Here is a 21,734-nt window from a genome sequence, read left to right as displayed (position 1 = left end):
GGTAAGAAAAAAATTCCCTAGACTTGCGTAGAATTTACAGTATTTTTAATAGCATATTAATCTGAATGTATAAATGATCACACTGTATTTTGCAGTAAAATTATAGTTGTTCTTACATTGTGTTATTATTGTCAAAAACAGTATTACTTTTTTTTAGCGGACAGGTTTTTTGGGGAGTTTTTATTTTACCCTAGAATTTTTTGTTGAGTTTAAAATGTACAACCTAATGGATAACTTGCTTTGAAAGCTTAAATCAATCAGATACATACTATTATTTTAACAAAAAAAGTTTGTAATGTATGATATTTGTTACATAATCAGGAAACATTCATTATTATTATAACTGCTTTCCTACCTAAAGCGTAACTAAAATTACATTATTAATGTTACCAACATTTTTATTACATATTAATACATAAGTCAAGTAGAAATTATTTATTTGAATTTTATGAAAAACAATCACTGTAAAAATGTAAGTATATATTACTATAATATTTGTTAAATTATTAGATAATATTAAATAAAATATATGCAACTGCATGCAGTACATGTATTTTTTTCTGTCAAAAAAATATTAATATAGTAAGAAAAGATAAAGTACTTTGACGCATATTATTTTCAGGCTGTCGCAGGCCACATATAATGATGTGGCAAGCCATATCTGGCACCCATGACTTAAGTTTGTTATCCGAGCATTAGGGCTGAAGTTTCAACTTTTGAATTCAGCAGTCCTGTTTTGTCATGAGAGAACTAAAACAAAATCATAATATTTAATCAGAGATGTTTAAAACAACAGCTGGTTGACTTAAATCCAGAGGAGAGTAGACGTCTACTCTAAGCATTGGTTGCAGAGAGCACCTGCTGACACAGAAAAGCTTGGCCCAGAAACAGGGAACAAAGAGGAAGACACACACACACAAACACGTGCACACTCACACACACACGTTACATCATTTGTACATTGGTCTCCATCGACTACATTGTCCACTGTTATTGTTCGTTCGGGCATATTTAGTGGGTCTCATTCCCAAACCTGCCAGTCAATGCCGACATGATTACGCATGCTTTTCTACAAAAGCATCTTTACAGTGAATGAATACATTGTTTACTTTTGTTTTTTTGGTATGTTAAAAATAAATTTCCTCTCTTCTCTGGTTATATTAATGTCTTTCAACTATACCTATACAGCAAACACAAAATCATATCTCAACATGCTTATGATTTATAATTAACCTATACTGCATGTGAAAACAAACAATTTTAGTTTACACTTATTGTATACCCTTTAGAACAGGACTACTTAGTTTGTGGTCATTCCTTGAATATATTGATCTTAGACATTGTTTAATTCTACCTGAATCAAATTCTACAGTATATGATATGGTACAGTTATTTGCATGCGTTTTTGCAGGAATTCTAAACACGGTTGTAGTCATGCTGTTGTTTGAGGTGGCAGATAAGGTTTGATGTGTTGAAACACAATATTTTAAATGTTTGGAGAACATTTGGTGCAAAAAGCATTTGAATAGTCTTCCTCTGAAACAGTGAGAAGTCCCAGATAAACACTCAATGTTTGTTTACAGTGAGCACATGTAGTAGAGCAGGAGCACTTGATTTGCTCACTCTAACCCACCTACATCACAACAAGGGTAATCATTCAATTAAATTATTTTTATTTTATTTTTCTGAGTCTTTTTTTTACGTTATCTAAATGTATTTATATGAGGCCATAATTCCTCTTATCTGCCTATTTTGCACCCTTACAAGTAACCATTAAAGTCTCACCTTAATTTTGATACAAATATCATCCATTGAGACCCTTTTGATGCAGAGAAAATGGGTATTTTGGGATTTTTCTTTTTCCAGCAAGCCTTTGAAGCCCATGGTTTCGGAGGTTAAGTCTAAACACTTGTTTTTTTGCATGAGACAAAAATAGAAATCTACTGTTTTTACTTCCCCAAAAGCAAAAAACATAAATAAAATGTAAAATGCACCAATCCTACAAACCTTCTTGTTCTTTTCATACCAAGAACATCCAAAATCTATTTATATGCAGTGAAAAAACATGTTTTTTTTTATATTTTGGAAACATGGTTTAGGTGTCAGAAGAGGTTAACTGTACTGAGGGAAGAAACTTGTTTATCTGTTGGATCATTTAGCAGAATGTAATGAAGAATGACGGGCAGTTCTCCTAATGCATTGTGACTGAAATGGTGAAAACAAATTCCTGTACGTGCGTCTTTATCCAGATCTTCATCAAAATGTATTTGTTCATTAATCACTGGTCTACATGACACAAAGCTGTGTGTGAATGATGTATCGCTGTTGTATTTTTGTTTGACTGCTGTATAAAAGGCTATTATAACAACATAACTAGGTATGGCTTAAGACTGTTTTAGAAATGCAATGTGAAAACTTCACTGACTGGTTGAACAGTGACAGTGCATCATTAGTAGAGTACTTTTACACCCAGTCAGACCAGTTTATGACATATTTCTGTCATTCAGCAATTCTTAATTGTAACTACCTTTCTTGTTGCTGACATTTTTCCCTCTTTTTGTTTACAGTGACCCAAAATGGAAGACATAGTCATTACAGGTATATCGGGCCGTTTACCTGAGTCCAACAACCTGGAGGAATTCTGGGAGAACCTCATCAATGGAGTGGACATGGTGACGGAGGATGACCGCAGGTGGACACCAGGTGAGTACAGAGGTTATAGGTCCATTTGAAATGGGAAGCACGGTGGAAGAGGGTTTAGTGCGTCTGCCTCACAATACGAAGGTCCTGAGTAGTCTTGCGTTCAATCCTGGGCTCAGGATCTTTTTTATGTGGAGTTTGCATGTCCTCCCCGTGACTGCGTGGGTTCCCTCCGGTTACTCCGGCTTCCTCGCACTTCCAAAGACATGCACCCACATACACCCGGGGATAGGTTGATTGGCAATACTAAATTGGTCCTAGTGTGTGAATGTGAGTGTGAATGTTGTCTGTTTATCTGTGTTGGCCCTGTGATAAGGTGGCGACTTGTCCAGGGTGTACGCCGCCTTCCGCCCGATCGTAGCTGAGATAGGCACCAGCGCCCCCGTAACCCCAAAGGGAGTAAGCGGTAGAAAATAGATGGATGGATGAATTTGAAATCAGAATAACAATATCCTGTCATTGTAAAATAGTTACTTCACATAAACAGTGTCTATGAGACAGTACTTTTCCATCCTTGCAGTACCCCTGCACCATATTATGCCTCTGATTCTGTTTAGCACTGGCCTAGATAACTTAATTGTACTCTATTAAATGTATATGTTGTACACTGAAAAAAAGACATCTGCACAATTTACGGTACAGCTTTGATTGCCAGGAAATCACCGTAAAAATAGTCACGATGTGTCGGACATTACGATGTTGAATCTGTTAATTTTACAGTTGGTAACATTTTGCTAACGGTAAATTACTATATATATATATATATATATATATATATATATATATATATGTATATATATATGTATGTATATATATACATTTATATATATATATATATTAGTTAATCTGTTTACAAAAAACCTATAGAATTTACGGTAAAATACTGGCAACTGTGTTTGCCATGAATTCACTTTAAAACAAATTAGGGCCAATTTTAGTGTTGCCTATCAGCCTATGCCCATGTGCATGCCTTTGGAGGTGTGAGGAAGCCAACGTACTGTAGAGAACCCACGCAGTCATGGGGAAAACATGAAAATCCCACATCGAAAGACCTCTACCCCGGGAATCGAACCCAGGACCTCCTCACTGTGAGGCCGTGCTGCCCTGTCAACAATACTAATATTTGCAAAATGCATGTGTTTCCAACACATGTGAGAGGTACATTAGGGCAGTGGTTCTCAACCTTTTTTCAGTGATATACCCCCTTTGAAAATGTTTTTTAATTCTAGTACCCCCTAATCAGAGCAAAGCTTTTTTGATTGAAAAAAATAGATAAAGTGTCATGTCTGTTGATCATGTTTTTGTTTGGCCCTGTGCGTTTTGTTTTTTGGTTTTTCACTCTTGTTTTGTCACCATAGCAGTGTCTCATTTGGAGTCTGCACCTGTTTTCACTAATCATGTCACTTATTTAAACCGAAAGTTGCCAGGAAGTCAGCCTGGCGACTTTACCTCTGATACTGTCCGTAGTTATGCTTCTTGCCATTCCACGTAAGTTTTTTTAATTGAAACAATTAAGGTATGCTGTAAATATAAATGTACAATCTGCAAAATCTTAAATTTAGACATAATACTGTAAATTTATTTTAGTATTTGTATGCTTGTGACATAACAATATTTGCCTAAATGCATTGTACATATTTTCATCATTCTCACAATAAAGTCATGAGATTTCTATGTTTTATAACCACAGTAATTTAGGTTATATACTGTTTTATAGTTTGCAGGAATCCACAGCATTTACAGTGTTTTACTATTGCTATTCAACAATTACTTGTGTTCATGGTAATTTTTTTACAGTGTAGGGTTTTTCTACTGACCTCAGTTTTATGAAATCTTGGATACCTTTGGAAAAAAATAATTTGATATGCAGCTGAGATAGGCTCTAAAAATGGACAATGGATGGATGATTATTTCTGAGGAGGGAATCGCTCCTTAGGCACAATTTGTTGTAGTTGTTCTACAGAAATCCACACTACCCAGTCTTTGATATGTTGATTTTTCACCTACCCTGTACTGTAAATCTTTTGGATTTATGTATTTTTTTGTCTTCTTGCTGTCAAAGTGTAATCAATCTAAGCAATACAATTGTGATAAGAAATGACATTATCTGTCACATTGATAAGATGAAACACATTTCAGTCTGTCACTTCAGATCATGTATTGTAAAACATGTATGATTTGGTTTATTTGGAGTGTAATAATGATTAGAGGTATCCAAACTTCTTCCAGTTAAGGGCTGCTTTCAGATACTATGAAAGATGCAATTTTTACTATAAGGATGCTATGCTAAACCAAAACAAAGACAAAGCAAATTAGTGCAATATGTAATAATACATCTAAATAATAATGAATTCATTTTATTTTATTTACTATTCTGAGGAACGATAAAAATAACATGTTGCTTGTTGTACATATTACCGGTAAAACTAAATGTTTTTAGGGTTTTTTTTCGCTTTTTTAGGCACATATATATAGAAATCATATTTTTTTTCTATATTTATCTTATCTTACCAAAAAATCATATGTTTCGGTTTTCGTGGACTGAGGGAATTTGATCCCAAAGCAAAATGTGACTTAAGTACTTGGTGGAGAAACCCTTGTTGGCAAGCACAGAGGTCAGACGTGTATTGCAGTTGGTCACAAGGGATTTTTATCAGAGAAACAACCTCAAAGCATAATGTTTCTGCCTTAATGTTTGACAGCATAGATGGTGTTATTGGACTAATTTTAAACTCCAGTTGATGCAAATAGTCCAATTTCAGTCTCATCTGACCACGTGACATTTTTTCAAAGCCTGTCTGAATCTTTCTTAGGGGTTAGTTGACTATTTAGGTTTCCCCTTGTCATCATTCTTACATCCAGACATTATTTAATACAGCATTCAATAATAAGCTAATTAAGTATTATACAAAAATTCATATTTATATATATTTGTATTAATCTAAATACGTTCAAGCTAAATTGAGTATTGCGGCCGTCAAAGCTTTTTTGTGTTGCTGAAAGTGTGCTAACATCTATCTCCTATATCAATTTGCAACTGATGTGTATTTCTGGTCTTGTCATCCTCATCCGGATCAAAAGAAACGTTGGAGACGCTTTATTGAACCTAACGGTGCTTTATTACAAGCCAGCGTCATTTTATAGGACTACATTTCCTGTAGGAGGTCAAGTCAAAAATGAGGCACTCCTAACTTGGAGAAGCCAAACCATCAGTTTAAAGTCCTTATTCCTGTTTCCATGTGTGTGCTAGGTCAGGAGAGCACATCCTGACCATAAAGGGGATGTTTTTGTGTGTAAGTGTCTGGAAAGACAACAGATGCCGGTCGTAACTTAAATGTTGGCATTAAGCGAAACATGTGGTCTCTTCTCACGGATAGGGCATACCAAGGTCCGATTTAATTTCCTTTTCTTCCGCGATAACTAATCCAATCCACACACAAATGTCAATGCTAAAGGGCCCCATGTTATTACATGCCCAAACTGAAATACCTATTAGTTAAACTGGTAGTTTGTTTTCTTCAAGAGGAATATGTTACATTCTTTATATTACGTGGATATATTATGAAAAAAAATTAAAAAAATTATATATATATATATATATATATATATATATATATATATATATATATATATATATATATATATATATATATATATATATATTAGAGATGCACGGTTTGCGCACACAACCGCGGAGTCCGCGGATAAACCGCGGGTTGGGCGGGTGACATGACGAAAAAAATAGATTATTAATAGATTTGGGCAGGTGGCGGTTGAACCAATTCGTAAATATATATACATAGTTAAATGTTGTTACCCACATACGAGAAACGAGCAGCACTCTTTGAAACAGTCAATTATTCATCAGGCACTGCAGCACAACACAACACAACAGAAGAAGAAGAAAAAAAGAAAAAGATTGCAACGCCGGTAGCAAACGTGGTACACGACAAACTAAAAAATGGAATACTAAAGACCAGGGGGAAAAAAGACCAGAAAAGTTCAGCGTGGATTCGTTTTTATGAGGTTCACAGAATGGGAGGAGGATACACCTGTGCTTGTTAATGAAGTACAGGATTATTCCTCTACAAACTTCCATTTCGACGGATCAGCAGAGGAAAATCTACTTTCCTTTTGGGGGAAACAAGGACAATCATTCCCACGACTACAACACCTTGCCAAGAGAATCCTATGCGTCCCAGCAACAAGTGTCGCAAGTGAGCGCTCCTTCAGCGCAGCAGGGCGCATTTTAGAGGCCAGGCGGTCTCGCCTGTATCCTGGCACTGTAGATGCCATTTTAATCCTGCATAGTGCTAACAAAAAAAAAGTAAGTAGACATACGGTTGGATATGTTAAACGAATTAGTCTACGTCACCTAGGCTATACCAAATAAGCCCATGTCTAACTTATATTGAGTTCGGTCAGCGGAATAATTTTGATGGTTACGTGTTGATTGGGCGCACTACAATGCAGAGGAATTAAGGCAATTGCGTTGTTTATTGTGTTTTTTTTATTTGAGATATACTACTGTGTGTTAATTATTTGGTCTCGCTTTCAAGTGAAGCAGATCTCCGATTGATGGATAGATAGATAAATAGTACTTTATTTATTCTGTCAGGAGAGTTCCTTCAGGAAAATTACAATTTTCAGCACAATCCCATTCAAGATCAGACAAACATTACAGCGAGACAGAACAGGATCGCTGACGGGTCTGCCGGCTTCCAGCGCCCCTTACAAAAAAAAAAAGAATTGGCTACAATGTAAGCTATTTAGCCTGCTTTGTTTGTCGCGACCGTCTATTTTCATTATAATTCAAGTTTGATGATAAAGTGCAGTCTGATGGGTTTGATTTCTCCCCTTAAGCTATTTGCCTTTGCCAATAAGTTGCAGGTAATTTATTATTAATTTGATTAATTTTTGTTTAAATAGGGATGACATACATGTTATTGTACAATTTAAGTTTGTGCACGTGATTGACAGTCTAAGGCTTATGAGGCACATGTTTTATTTATTTTTTTATTTCATCTTAAAAACGTATGAGCCTATGCCTACAACATAGGCTGTGTGTTTATCTTTATTTTCCTGCCTGTCGTTGACAATGGAGATTGTCTGATATTTTGTCATGGTTGCAGATCAATCAATAAAAGTTCATCTTTGTCGCGAAACTGTTCACTGTTCCACTGAGCACCCCGCCCTTGTTCCTTTTTGAGCATTATAACGTTAACAAGTTAATATTCATTGAAATAAATTCTGAACTTTTTTTTTACCTAACGAAAATATAGGCCTAGTCTTTCTAAAAAATGTTTTTAACTTCTTAAAAGCATTGTTCTGCTTGCTGCAACTGCGCACACAAAGTGTTAGGAACGCACTCCTGATCTGAGGGCATTGGCAACAATAGTCAACACTTTCTTAATGGAAATGACAATAATATTATAATAAAGATAAATAATATTATCAGAGATATTAATGCGTGGCACGCATTGAATGTCTATGCTGCATTGGATCAGTCTCCTTTCTTTAACAGGCAAAAGCTTTCTAACCTCACTAATGCCTTGCATCGTCTATATTAGATGTATAACAACGGGCGGGTGGCGGGCGGGTGTGGTTTTGATAAAATGCTGGTTTGGGTGGATGACGGGTGGATGCCAACTTTTGTGATGCGGTTGCGGATGAAAAAATTACCTATCCGTGCATTTCTAATATATATATATATATATATATATATATATATATATATATATTCATATTAACCATATGCAAAACCTAATATGAGGTCATTAATTCACTTCACAACAATATGTTGGATTTATGTTAATAGGACATTTATATTTGAGGAGAAAATGGGAATAAAAAAAAAACCATCTGTCGGATCAACCAAAAGTACCCCTGCTGTATACCCCCCTTAAAGATTTATTCTATGGTCTTCACTCTTGCTGGTTTGATGGTGTTGTGTTGGTGGTGTAAATCGAATTACACTCTTTTCTAACAATAATTTCAATAATACCGTATAAGCTGCATTTTCGACCTACTCCTTCAAATCGTCATACTTTTAATTGCTTTTCCTTATCCTGCTATATTTTTCTCCAGGTCTGTACGGACTCCCGAAGAGAAACGGTAAACTGAAGGACATCAGCCACTTTGATGCAGCTTTCTTTGGAGTCCATCCTAAACAGGCTAACACCATGGACCCTCAGCTCCGTGTCATGTTGGAGGTCGCCTATGAGGCCATTGTCGATGCAGGTGAGGACCCTGCTAAGTGTGTAATCAGAAGTATAAAATGGTGTAGTAAAAGTTATTTGTTAGCTGGAACGTGTAACTTAAACGCAAATATACAGTGGTAACTCAACTTACATTAACTTATGGGTAATTTGAGATCTGAGCGGTCGTTTAGCTGTTTTTTATGCTTTAAGTTGCGATAATACCTGACTTAGGAGAATTTTTAATGCTGGTTAAAGTAGAATTTGATTAGACAGTTGTCAGGCGTATTTGACCGCTACTCAGAGATCGACATCCTGGTTTTTTCAACCATCAAAACTAAGAAATCTAGCGCGCAGTTGCAATGGGCGGGGCTGATTTTGAGATAAAAGTGTTCTGAGTTACAAGCTTGACCGTGGAACAAATCCTGTTCTTAAGTTGAAGTAGCAGTGCAGTCTGGTTAAAGGAGGTTCTTGGTCAATGTATTAGTTTGGCTTCGACAGTTTCAGTCTAGGTCAGAACTGACACTTAAAATATACTTAAACCAACACCGAGGTCACTAACAGTGTCCAAAGAACAGATTAATGTGTCGTAACCATAAAACGTAACGCACAACATCATAACACGAGGACCGCCTGACTCTTAATTATGACCTGAATGTGTTGTTTTACAGGACTAAACCCAACAACTCTACGTGGCAGCAAGACAGGTGTCTACATAGGGGTGAGTGGCTCGGAGGCTGGTGAGGCTTTCAGCAGAGACCCAGAGGAGCTCCTTGGTTACAGCATGACTGGCTGCCAGCGTGCCATGTTGGCCAACAGACTTTCCTACTTCTTTGACTTCAATGGTACACACAGCTTGTAGAGACAAATTGCTGTATTCTTGGAAGCTGACATGGACACCTCCTCATGTCCTCACTGTCTGCAACAATGTATTTCCTGCTGCAGGCCCCAGCACAGCTATAGACACAGCCTGCTCATCCAGCCTGCTGGCATTAGAAAATGCCTTTCACGCCATCCGCATGGGCCAATGTGATGCTGCTCTGATCGGGGGAGTCAATCTGCTCCTGAAACCGAACACCTCAGTGCAGTTCATGAAACTTGGCATGCTCAGTCCTGAAGGGACCTGCAAGTCGTTTGATTCTAATGGTACAAGAACATTTTGTTGAAAGAGTTTATTTTGTATGCTAACACATTCCTCCCAACACCAAAGACATGCAGCTGGGGGTAGGCTGATTCGCAAAACTAAATGGTCTCTGGTGTGTGAATGTGAGTGTGAATATTATGTCTATCTGTGTTGACCCTGCGATGAGGTGACCACTTGTCCAGAGTGTACCCCGCCTTCCACCCGAGCGCAGCTGGGATAGGCTCCTGCTCCCACCCCGCGACCCCAAAAGGGACAAGCGGTTGAACATTGATGGATGGATGCATTAATCTTCACAAAACTGATATTCGTCTTATTCTTTTGGCAAGGAAATGGATACTGTCGCTCTGAGGCAGCAGTGGCTGTGTTGCTGACGAAGCGGTCAGCTGCAAGGAGAGTGTATGCCACTGTTTTGAATGCTGGCAGCAACACAGACGGATACAAAGAACAGGGTGAGGAGGCAGCACTGCCACTGCAGCACAAAACCCTAATGTTTGCTTTCATGGTTTGCCTGACTTCATTCTTACAAAGGGTGAAATTAGGACAGAGCCTCCCCTTTTTTTGTTATCTGTATTATTTTGGTTAGGTCAGGGGTGTCCAAACATTTTCTAGCAATGGCAATATTTTTAATGTTCAATACAGGAAAAGCAAAGGTTTTGGGGCCATTTTGACGGATGGATTTTGCACAATAAACATGCTAAAACTAATATAATGTGGATGAATGCTGTACAGTATAATCTAAGATATCTGAACAAACATCAACATTTTAGCTTTGCGTAATATAGTTGACAAAGTAAAATTGTGTATTCTATGTAATCTTTCCAATTAGTAATAACAAAATACAGAGAACCATTAGAACTTGTTGGACACCCCTAATGAAAGTGGTTCATTAATGCAGATTTCTATACCTACTGGTTAAAATAATTTTAGTCAGTGTAATTAAATTCACTCTGATGTAATGTAACCTTATTAAATTAGAAATATTTCTAGTTGAACCACAAATTACAGCGCATATTGACAATGGAATTACATCAATCTTCAATATCAAGGATCTGGAAATGTTTTTTTCACTCCATCGAAGAACAATACAGCAGCAACAATAATGTTGAAAATAGATTTTTTAAATTATTTCACAAGAAGAACAGCATTTGTCAACTCTACAATGTCATACAGGTGTGCCGTTTTAGGTGCCTCACAATTTGATTCAATTACAAATAAATGATTTCATATATAATATGATTATTATAATTGCACAAACAATTGCTTGATTCATTTTGATGCATCTTTTTACCCCTTATCTTTTATTTATATCATACCAAATAATCCAACACATTTTCCACAACAATTCTCTGCTCCTATAAATATTACGGGGTGGCGGGCGCCGCTAGGTGGCAACCCATTAGTCTTCCTGTTCTGTTTGGACGTGTTGTGCTGAAACTAGGGTGCCAAAGGGGTGGAAAGTTTCCGGTAAATTTCTGGAGACTTTCCGGAAATTTACCACGTGAAGTTAAGCTCGCTAAGTTTGGAAATTTTGACCATTTTTTGATTATTCAAAGTTGTACACTGTCCATCTTATTCTGGAGAATCAGAAAGAGAGGCTTGTAAAACACTATTGCAATGCCACACACAGATATAAATAGTTTGCTGAACAATTGGAGTAGTCTTTAAAAATATTTTACTGATGGACAAATTAATAGAAATAGGCTAGATTGATAAATGGACACTCAATCAGCATGCTAAATCCAACTATAACCTGCATTCTTGTATGACAACAGAATGGCTCGCATAACAGAAGGCAAAGGAAACTACACGTTTTGATTTAATATTTGCGAGTTAAACTTTACACATTACAAAAAAGGTAACTTCGGATCGAGTACAGGAACAGCGAGCTAGCTAGTTTGAGTGGAAGTCATACAGTAACAAGCAATTACACCTCTATCAAACTTAAATACCATAGATCAAATATATTTTCCCCAGTAATATCATCAACAAATACCTGACTGGATGAAGTCCTTGGGCTCAAATACTTGTGTGGCCGTAAAAGCCCTGCTGCAGTGTGTAGCACGCTGGTAGTTATCTGTGCATGTGATGGAGGAATGCACTGTGCAGGGTTGAAATTCAACTGAATTTGCATAAAATTAGGTTGTTTCAGCTAGTAATCATGCTGCAAGATCTAACATGTTGCATTCAATGTTTATTCCCATTAATGTCCCATATATTCCCGTTAATTCCTATGGAAAGTTTCCAACTTTGAATATTCCCGGAATTTTGCAACCCCATCTGAAACACATTTTGTTGTACTTTTTAAGTGCAATGACAATAAAGTTCTACTCTATTTAGGGTAGTACGGTAAAACGGTAATAGTAAAGTACCATGGTACTAATTAATCAAAAATGGTTCTATAATGACTTTGAAAAATACCGGTTCCCTTTTTTCTTTAATTTTTTTTTTCTTTACGGTCATTACGGCACACCGTCGTCATGTCGTGACATTGCTAATTTTACGAGCAAAAGAACATGCTAGGTAACACATAATTATGGAGTACTTGTAAAACAAGCAGACACGGTGTATCGACAGAAAAGGCAGAATGAACACATCTTGGTTTAAAAACTTAACAATAAAGGTTATAACACTGAAACACCGCTCTGCAAGAGGTGCTTTAAAACATGGCTAGCTAGCGGCTAACGTCCATCCGCAGTCTGCAGTGTTTTAGCTACTTCTAAATCACTAATCCTCGCCTCCATGGCGACAAATAAAGTAAGTTTCTTACAAGTATCGTCCCTGCAGGACGAGGACTAGCTAAACATGCTTCACTAGATACCGTAGGTGGATACAATAGCTCATTGGCGTCACCGCTAACAAAAGCTACAGCTCCTCAATCTAAACAAATGCCAATGGTGGATCTACACCTGACATCCACTGTAATGTTACTAAGTACAAGAGCATATTTAGTCGATACTACATTGATTACATCGATAATTTTTGTAGTCACAAAATCTTTGAAATATATATTATGCTTATAAACTCAGGACACATGAGGACTTTAAATACGCCCAATGTATGGTCCTGAAAATATGTGGATATAACATTTTAAAACAGAAAATAACCAGATATTAACAGTAAATGAACAAGTAGATTAATGATAATTTTTTTTCCGTTTGTCCTTCATAATTTTGACAAAATAATAGAATGGCAAAAGACACAATATTTTACTCCATACGTCAGCAGCCAAACTAGGAGCCTTGTTTACTTATTTACTACTAAAAGACAGGTTGTCTATTATGTTCACAATTTTATTCAAGGACAAAATTGTTCTTCGATTTGTAAGATTTTTTTGTTAAAAAAAGCCATTAATGCTATTTTATGTGGTCCCCTTTATTAGGAAAAGTATCAAAATACATTTTGGTACCGGTAACAGAATATTGCTATCAGGACAACACTAATTCTATGCTTGCTATAAAGTGTATTACATTAAAAATAAGAGTATTTTATTAAATGGTTGCTGTTTTGAAACATTTTGATATTTGCAAGTTTAAACGGAAACTGCGCTTTTTTTGGAATTTTGTTTGTCGTTTACAATTGTTATGAAAAACATGACGGATGGATTTTTTTTAAATGAATCTAAATATTAAATATATTTGATCAAAAGTCTGCTTACAATGGAGTCTATGAGAGCCGTTCAATTCTGCCTATAGAGCCCCTAAAAACACCCACACACATCCATTAGGGTTTTATATACATGATGTTAGTATAGATTTTATGTAGTAACGGGCACGTTTATAATAGCATTTCATATTTACCTATTTTGATCATTTTAAGCATACGCGGCGCATTAATATAAAAAAAGATTCACGACGTTTCCTTTTTTTTTCCTTCACTGATTTCTGCTCACTGCAGACTTCATGAGAGACGACAAACATAATAAAACATCACTTACTGTACAATGTCCGCTGTCATTGGGATGTCGACTGCTAGCATGTTTATATATTCCTATTTAGATGAAGAATGACTCATAATCCTCACAAAGAAACGGGGTGGGGGTTGACGCGAGCACTTTTTGTGTCATCCTCGCCAGTTCCAGGTCGGAAACGGCTGTCAGTGTCCCAATTTTTTAGATTATATTCCCAGCCATCCATTTTTCCGGTGAGAGGCATGATTTATGAACTCGTATAAATTTACAGGGTGATGTAAACATAGGCACACAGGAAGTGATCGCGGCGCCGCTCTAGTTAGTTCGTCTGTGTTAGCGTTTATAATGATAATATCACTAATACTTGGTTAATATTCAAGTCATGAAATGTAAATTGAGTATTGTTGGCACTTTTTGAATGGTTGTTTATCGGATTTTATGGGCTTCTTCCCACCCTTTATCGGACATGTTGAATTGCATAATCATGTGATGTGAAATTTTGAGCATATTTCAAACATCAAATAATCCATAATTGTTCATTGTTATTATTCATGTGGTTACATATACATATACTGTATGTGGAAATTGATTTTATTGACTGTCCTTCGCTTTACAGGAGTAACGTTTCCTTCTGGTGAGATGCAGCGAACTCTGGTTAACTCTCTTTACCAGGAGGCTAACATCACACCGGAACAGGTCGAGTATGTTGAAGCCCACGGCACCGGAACAAAGGTCAGTGGACACGACTTACTGTACTTTTTCTTATTTTTAACCACTGTTTTTAGACCCTTGAAATGTTGTCAATTCCTTATAAAATACACACACAAAATGTTGATTTTTAATCATGAAGTACACGCCCCACTGAGCTTGCCTGTGTTGTGTTTGCGCCCCCTGTACAAACTTGCAGGTGGGTGACCCACAGGAAGTAAACGGCATTGTCAACGTGTTTTGTCAGTCCAAACGAGAGCCACTGCTCATTGGCTCCACTAAATCCAACATGGGCCACCCAGAACCGGCATCTGGTCTAGCTGCCATGGCAAAGGTAAGAGAGACGTCAGTATGTTTTGTTGGGTTATTCTACAAACAAACCATGAAATGTGGGCTATTGTATTCTATTCTATTCTATTCTAATACATTAGAATAGAATAGAATGTACTTTATTGTCATTACATTTGCATATAACGAGATTGTTCATTGAGCTTCACGGTAAGAGAGGGGTTAGTGTGTCTGCCTCACAATATGAAGGTTTTGAGTAGTCAGGGTTCAATCCCGGGCTCGGGATCTTTCTGTGTGGAGTTTGCATGTTCTCCCCGTGAATGCGTGGGTTCCCTACGGGTACTGCGGCTTCCTCCCACCTCCAAAGACATGCACCTGGGGATAGGTTGATTGGCAACACTAAATTGGCCCTAGTGTGTGAATGTGAGTGTGAATGTTGTCAGTCTATCTGTGTTGGCCCGTCGAAGAGGTGACGACTTGTCCAGGGTGTACACCGCCTTCCGCCCGATTGTAACTGAGATAGGCACCTGCGACCCCAAAGGGAATAAGCGGTAGAAAATGAATGGATGGATGGAGATTGTTCATGTTTTTCAGTCAATACAGATTGCTATCTTATTGCATTGTGTTGTGCATTACAAACTCAAAACGCAATTCAGGTGCTGAAGTAGAAGCTAAGCTTATCTCTCGCCGTAGCTAGCTTTTATGACTAATACCAAAGCATGCCGATGTGTTACAATGCTAGAAAAATTGTTCCTCAGTGTTCGCTCTTAAAATAACCATGTTGCTACAGTTTGGTTATCATATAGGTTACGGAACATATATAAAGTATTGTTGATGGTTTTTGAATGCATTTTTAAAGTGATTTAAAGGCCTGACTGGATACCTCCCATTAGCTGCATTGCTAGCTACTTAGAATGAGCCAATTTTTACATGTTACAGTGGAAAAGAACTGTTCTCAAAATATTGTGGCCAAAATTCCAAAAACAGTGCAGTTCCCCTTTCAATCAATCAATCAATGTTTACTTATATAGCCCTAAATCACTAGTGTCTCAAAGGGCTGCACAAACCACCACGACATCCTCGGTAGGCCCACATAAGGGCAAGGAAAACTCACACCCAGTGGGACATTGGTGACAATAATGACCCAGTGGGACGTCGGTGACAATGATGACTATGAGAACCTTAGAGAGGAGGAAAGCAATGGATGTCGAGCGGATCTAACAGGATACTGTGAAAGTTCAATCCACAATGGATACAACACAGTCGCGAGAGTCCAGTCCAAAGAGGATCCAAGACACAGCAGCGAGAGTCCCGTTCACAGCGGAGCCAGCAGGAAACCATCCCAAGCGTAGGCGAACCAGCAGCGCAGAGATGTCCCCAGCCGATATTTAAAAGGATATAAACTTTTATTTCTCATTACTCTAGAATTGTTTACCATTGTACTGTTATTGGAAGGTAAATAACTGCTACCCTAAATAAACAGAAACAAATAAATAAAATAGATCCTCATTTCTGTAAGAACAAATGTAACTTAAATAAATGAATAAAAATTTTCTCAGTTGGGGAAAAAAATTTAACCAAATTGAATCACAAATCTTTGTGCTCGCACTAGCCAAACATGCCAAAACTACCGTAGGTGTGAAGTGGGCCCTGGCACGCTACCATTAGGCCAGTACCCGCATGGGCCTCTTCAGCCTCCCTGTTGTGCCTCCCTTTGCTTAGCTCAGAGATTTTTGTAACACCACTGTGAAGAGTTTTATATTTTTAGACTTTCTTTAAGTCAGTGAATGCGTTTGAGCTGAATTCTCATTGGTCATTGGATGAGCTTGAGGAAAGCAAGGGGGCGTCAAGGAGGTGTCGTGTTGCTTTGCAATGGACCTATTGAAGGTGCTCAAAGACTATGAATGGAGCGGACTCTGCGCTGAATGTCCTGTGAAATTACTCTAGTTCCCACAATCATTGGTATCGTACACTAATGACCAAGAAGCAAAGCAACAGAGCTGCTCACTCAGCAAAGCAGTGAACAAAACAGATTTTAGTATGACCATTAAATGCGACAAGAAGTGAATTCTCAGGAAGTAGAACTTGGTAACAGCTCTCCGAGCAAAGTGCTGCTGCCCAGTTGTTGGCTGGGCACATTATCTGTGGCTGAAATTGTTTGAAATTAATTGATACAGTGGCCTGATTTCATTTTATGATATGCTTTGGTGACACAATGCAGATGCGCGCCACATGTAATGCGAGTTCATGTGAAAATTAGATGCCAAGTAGTGTTCTGTGTGACACAAGTGCACGGAGCGCCATCCTGAAATGTGATCCTGGCCTTGCTGACGTCCGCTTTAAGTATGCGCGGTGTAGTCTGCAGACTCGTAGTATGTCCTAGCCGTAAATGAGGTTTACACAATGTACTTAAACTCTTGCATAGTCACACCAGCTGGCATCTGTAAGTTACGCATGCACTCCGCACTTTTGTTTGTTGTATTGAATTATTTGTATTATTTTGAAAAAAATATAAATCAGTCCGAAGTTTATAAGCTCCACACTATTTTTCTTTAGTGTAAGATATGTGTAAATATACTCTATAAAAAAATTTTTAAATCATCATCATGGCAACCATACATGTACTGTATAATGTCTTACCATTTTTGTGACAATGTTCCTGTAAGCACTGCAAGTATTTTTTTAACAATAACTTAAGAGTTGCATTTGGTCCACAACATGAGAAGTTTTGAGCTTTTTTAATTTATTAAAACCAAACTTTTAAGTAGGTGATCTGTTGTTGCCATGGCAATGATAGAAATCCGTTTTTTACAAGGCAAATCATTATATTGTATATAGTATATTATAATTCATTAAAAAAAGTCTGCAACTATCAATTATTTTACAAACCCTGTTTCCATATGAGTTGGGAAATTGTGTTAGATGTAGATATAAACGGGATACAATGATTTGCAAATCCTTTGTAACCCATATTCAATTGAATGCACTACAAAGACAAGATATTTGATGTTTAAACTCATAAACTTTTTTTTTTTGGCAAATAATAATTAACTTAGAATTTCATGGTTGCAACACATGCCAAAGTAGTTGGGAAAGGGCATGTTCACCACTGTGTTACATCACCTTTTCTTTTAACTACACTCAATAAACGTTTGGGAACTAAGGAAACTAATTGTTGAAGCTTTGAAAGTGGAATTATTTCCCATTCTTGTTTTATCTAGAGCTTTAGTCGTATTTTACGCTTCATAATGCGCCACACATGGGAGATGGGAGACATGTCTGGACTGCAGGCGGGCCAGGAAAGTACTCGCACTATTTTTTTTATGAAGCCACACTGTTGTAACACGTGCTGAATGTGGCTTGCTGAAATAAGCAGGGGTGTCCATGAAAAAGACGGCGCTTAGATGGCAGCATATGTTGTTCCAAAACCTGTATGTAACTTTCAGCTTTAATGGTGCCTTCACAGATGTGTAAGTTACCCATGCCTTGGGCACTAATGCACTCCCGTACCATCACAGATGCTGGCTTTTGAACTTTGTGTCGACAACAGTCTGGATGGTTCGCTTCCCCTTTGGTCCGAATGACGAATATTTACAAAAAAATTTGAAATGTGGACTCGTCAGACCACAGAACACTGTTCCACTTTGCATCAGTCCATCTTAGATGATCTCGGGCCCAAATAAGCTTTAACTTGCCCTTACAGATGTAGCGACTAACTGTATTTAGTGACAGTGGTTTTCTGAAGGGTTCCTGAACCCATGTAGGGATATCCTTTAGAAATTGATGTCGGTTTTTGATACAGTGCCGTCTGAGGGAACAAAGGTCACAGTCATTCAATGTTGGTTTCCGCCCATGCCGCTTATGTGGAGTGATTTCTCCAGATTCTCTGAACCTTTTGATGATATTATGGACTGTAGATGTTGAAATCCTTGAATTTCTTGCAATTGCACTTTGAGAAAGGTTGTTCTTAACTTGTTTGACTATTTGCTCAGGCAGTTGTGGACAAAGGGGTGTACCTCGCCACATCCTTTCTTGTGAAAGACTGAGCATTTTTGGGAAGCTGTTTTTATACCCAATCATGGCACCCACCTGTTCCCAATTAGCCTGAACACCTGTGGGATGTACCAGATAAGTGTTTGATGAGTATTGCTCAACTTTATCGGTTTTTATTGCCACCTTTCCCAACTTCTTTGTCACGTGTTGCTGGCATCAAATTCTATAGTTAATGATTATTTGCAAAAAAAACATTTTTATCAGTTTGAACATCAAATATGTGGTCTTTGTAGCATATTCAATTGAATATGGGTTGAAAATGATTCGCAAATGGTTGTATTCCGTTTATATTTACATATAACACAATTTCCCAACTCATATGGAAAAGGGGTTTGTATTAATTGTGTAATACATTGATTCATTTGTTAGATTAATCAAGTAATTTAATAAAACACACTTTCGAGCCTTTATGCGTCTTTCAGGGAAAAACGTTTTATTCTTTCTTCTATAAATACACATAACATAGAAATTGTACTTAAATATTTTTTAGGTTTATCACCATATATTACTCATTTAAATAACTGTAGCCTGATGAACATGAACCAGTAAATATATAACTACTAAATACTTAAGAATGATAAATTGTGTGACAATGTATTACAAAACTTAACGGATACAGAATTGAAAAGGTATTAATTGGAGGAGAGGTGTGTGATTGTTGGACAAACATCTGGTTAGAATTACAAACTGTAGATGCTAACATGTCTTCATATGTGTTTGAGTAAAATGTATGTTAAGCAAGTCAAGTATATAAGATGGTGTTTGCTGCCAAAATAGGTTTTTAATCTTGGTTCTGTTTTTTTGTTGCTCTTCACTAAATACAAATCAATTATTTTCAAAATGATCGATGAAACCTAATGTATAATATATTATTTATAACCTTTGGCCTGACATTTTGGACCAACTAGGTGGCTTTTTGGCTATGACTGCAGTTTGCCAATGAAATAGTATTACAAAAATGCAAAACGTCTCAGGTGATAAAGATAGGTTCTATGCACATAAAGCCCTGATAGCTACCTATTTTAATTTTGGGAAAACCTAGCAAGTTTGGAGTTGCAACAATGCTAAGCATGCTAGCAACTATTGATGCTTTGCATCATTGGAGGCTGCTATTTCTTATAGGCATGTCCATAATTAACTTGTTTTTCTAAGGGGTGCCAAGCAAATTCAACCATTTGTATTGTACTTTTCCTAAGAACTTAGACGCTTTACAAAAAAAAAACAAGACTTGTTGACGTAATCCATTTTCTGTAGGTGCTGCTCTCTCTTGAGCGAGGAGTGTGGGCTCCCAACCTGCATTTCAACAGTCCTAACACTGACATTCCTGCCCTCACTGATAACCGACTTCAAGTTGTTGACCGGCCTATCTCAGTACGTGGAGGAATCATCGGAATTAACTCCTTTGGATTTGGGGGCACAAATGTCCATGTGATTCTTCGCCCCACTGAGAGGAGTACTCAGGCACCGGCTGAGACCAGGACGGTTCCACGAGTAATTCAGGCCTGTGGCCGTACTGAGGCCGCTGTGAACGCACTGCTCCAAAAGGCGAAGGAACACAGTGCTGATGACAGCTTCCTGTCTTTGCTCAATGAAGTTTCTGGGTGTACTACTGCTAGCATGCCCTATCGAGGCTACACACTGATTAACTCTCAGACTGACACTCAGGAGGTGCAACAGGTACAGGCCACTCCCAGGCCACTGTGGTATGTCTGCTCAGGTAAGATTTTATATTTCCTCAATATTACTAAGCTTTTGACTGGTAAATATTATTCCTCACATAAGTGGATTTTTTATGGTGACTGTGCATCATGCTCCAACCCCAGGTATGGGGACACAGTGGGCAGGCATGGGTCGCAGCTTAATGCAGCTGCCTGACTTCAGAGAGTCCATAATACGGTCGGACATGGCCCTGAAGGACACCGGCCTGGTCATTTCAAACCTGCTCATGGAAGCTGATGAATCAACTTTTGAAGACACCGTTCATGCCTTTGTTGGTCTGGCTGCTATCCAGGTAGAGTTGTGACAAGATCAGGAAAAATCAACTTTATATCATAGGAAGATGATAAAGAAGAAGGTTTCTAAAACGTGAATATAATATAGACCCTTCTAGAGAGACATTTAAAGGCCATGGTTGATAACCTTGATGACTTTGACCTAATATGTATGAAGATGTGGATTTGCACATTTGACCTAATCCTCATAGAAAAACACATAGGATTCAAAAGTATGGTGCTGTGTGCATCACTTGTTTGCAGATAGCTCAGATAGACCTACTGGCTAAGTTAGGTCTACAGCCTGACGGTATTGTGGGCCACTCAGTGGGAGAGCTGGCGTGCGGCTATGCTGACGGCTCCCTCAGTCATGAAGAGGCCATTCTCGCAGCCTACTGGAGAGGGCGTTGCATCAAAGAGGCAGATCTTCCTCCCGGCGGCATGGCTGCAGTGGGTAAGAGAAGTGCACATTAGAGTGTCCATGGTAGTGCATTTTCACTCCTGTCCCATCCCAGCTAGGGTAAAAAATATGTTTTTAATATATTGATTCGATTCTTGGGGCTAAGGATTTGATTCGGAATCTTTTCTTGATTCAAAACGATTCTTGATTCAAAATCTATACTTGTTTAATAACATTGGATGCTAGTACTATGATTTTCTAAATTCCTCCATAAAATAGATTAACAGCTCTGATCAATGTCTATATTACTTAAAGAAAAACTGGTTTTGTATATCACAAGGAAGTT

The 21,734-nt window shown here is 37.7% G+C and overlaps 1 protein-coding gene across 1 annotated transcript in view; it reads left to right on the top strand.

Annotated features, from left to right (window-relative positions):
• fasn (fatty acid synthase) overlaps window positions 1-21,734 on the top strand; it is a 78,071-nt gene that overhangs the window by 15,084 nt on the left and 41,253 nt on the right. Inside the window, exons 2-11 of the mRNA XM_061908652.1 lie at window positions 2,568-2,703; window positions 8,788-8,940; window positions 9,569-9,742; window positions 9,843-10,043; window positions 10,368-10,490; window positions 14,565-14,680; window positions 14,856-14,990; window positions 20,252-20,714; window positions 20,821-21,008; window positions 21,253-21,442. Coding sequence (XP_061764636.1) covers window positions 2,577-2,703; window positions 8,788-8,940; window positions 9,569-9,742; window positions 9,843-10,043; window positions 10,368-10,490; window positions 14,565-14,680; window positions 14,856-14,990; window positions 20,252-20,714; window positions 20,821-21,008; window positions 21,253-21,442 — 1,870 coding nt within the window. The 5' untranslated portion in view covers window positions 2,568-2,576. The remainder of the gene's footprint in view (window positions 1-2,567; window positions 2,704-8,787; window positions 8,941-9,568; window positions 9,743-9,842; window positions 10,044-10,367; window positions 10,491-14,564; window positions 14,681-14,855; window positions 14,991-20,251; window positions 20,715-20,820; window positions 21,009-21,252; window positions 21,443-21,734) is intronic.

The sequence above is a fragment of the Nerophis ophidion genome, linkage group LG08, assembly GCF_033978795.1.
Source record: "Nerophis ophidion isolate RoL-2023_Sa linkage group LG08, RoL_Noph_v1.0, whole genome shotgun sequence".
Taxonomy (NCBI): domain Eukaryota; kingdom Metazoa; phylum Chordata; class Actinopteri; order Syngnathiformes; family Syngnathidae; genus Nerophis; species Nerophis ophidion.
The sequence above is the reverse complement of the archived record's forward strand: the minus strand, read 5'-3'. Positions and strand labels throughout refer to the sequence as shown.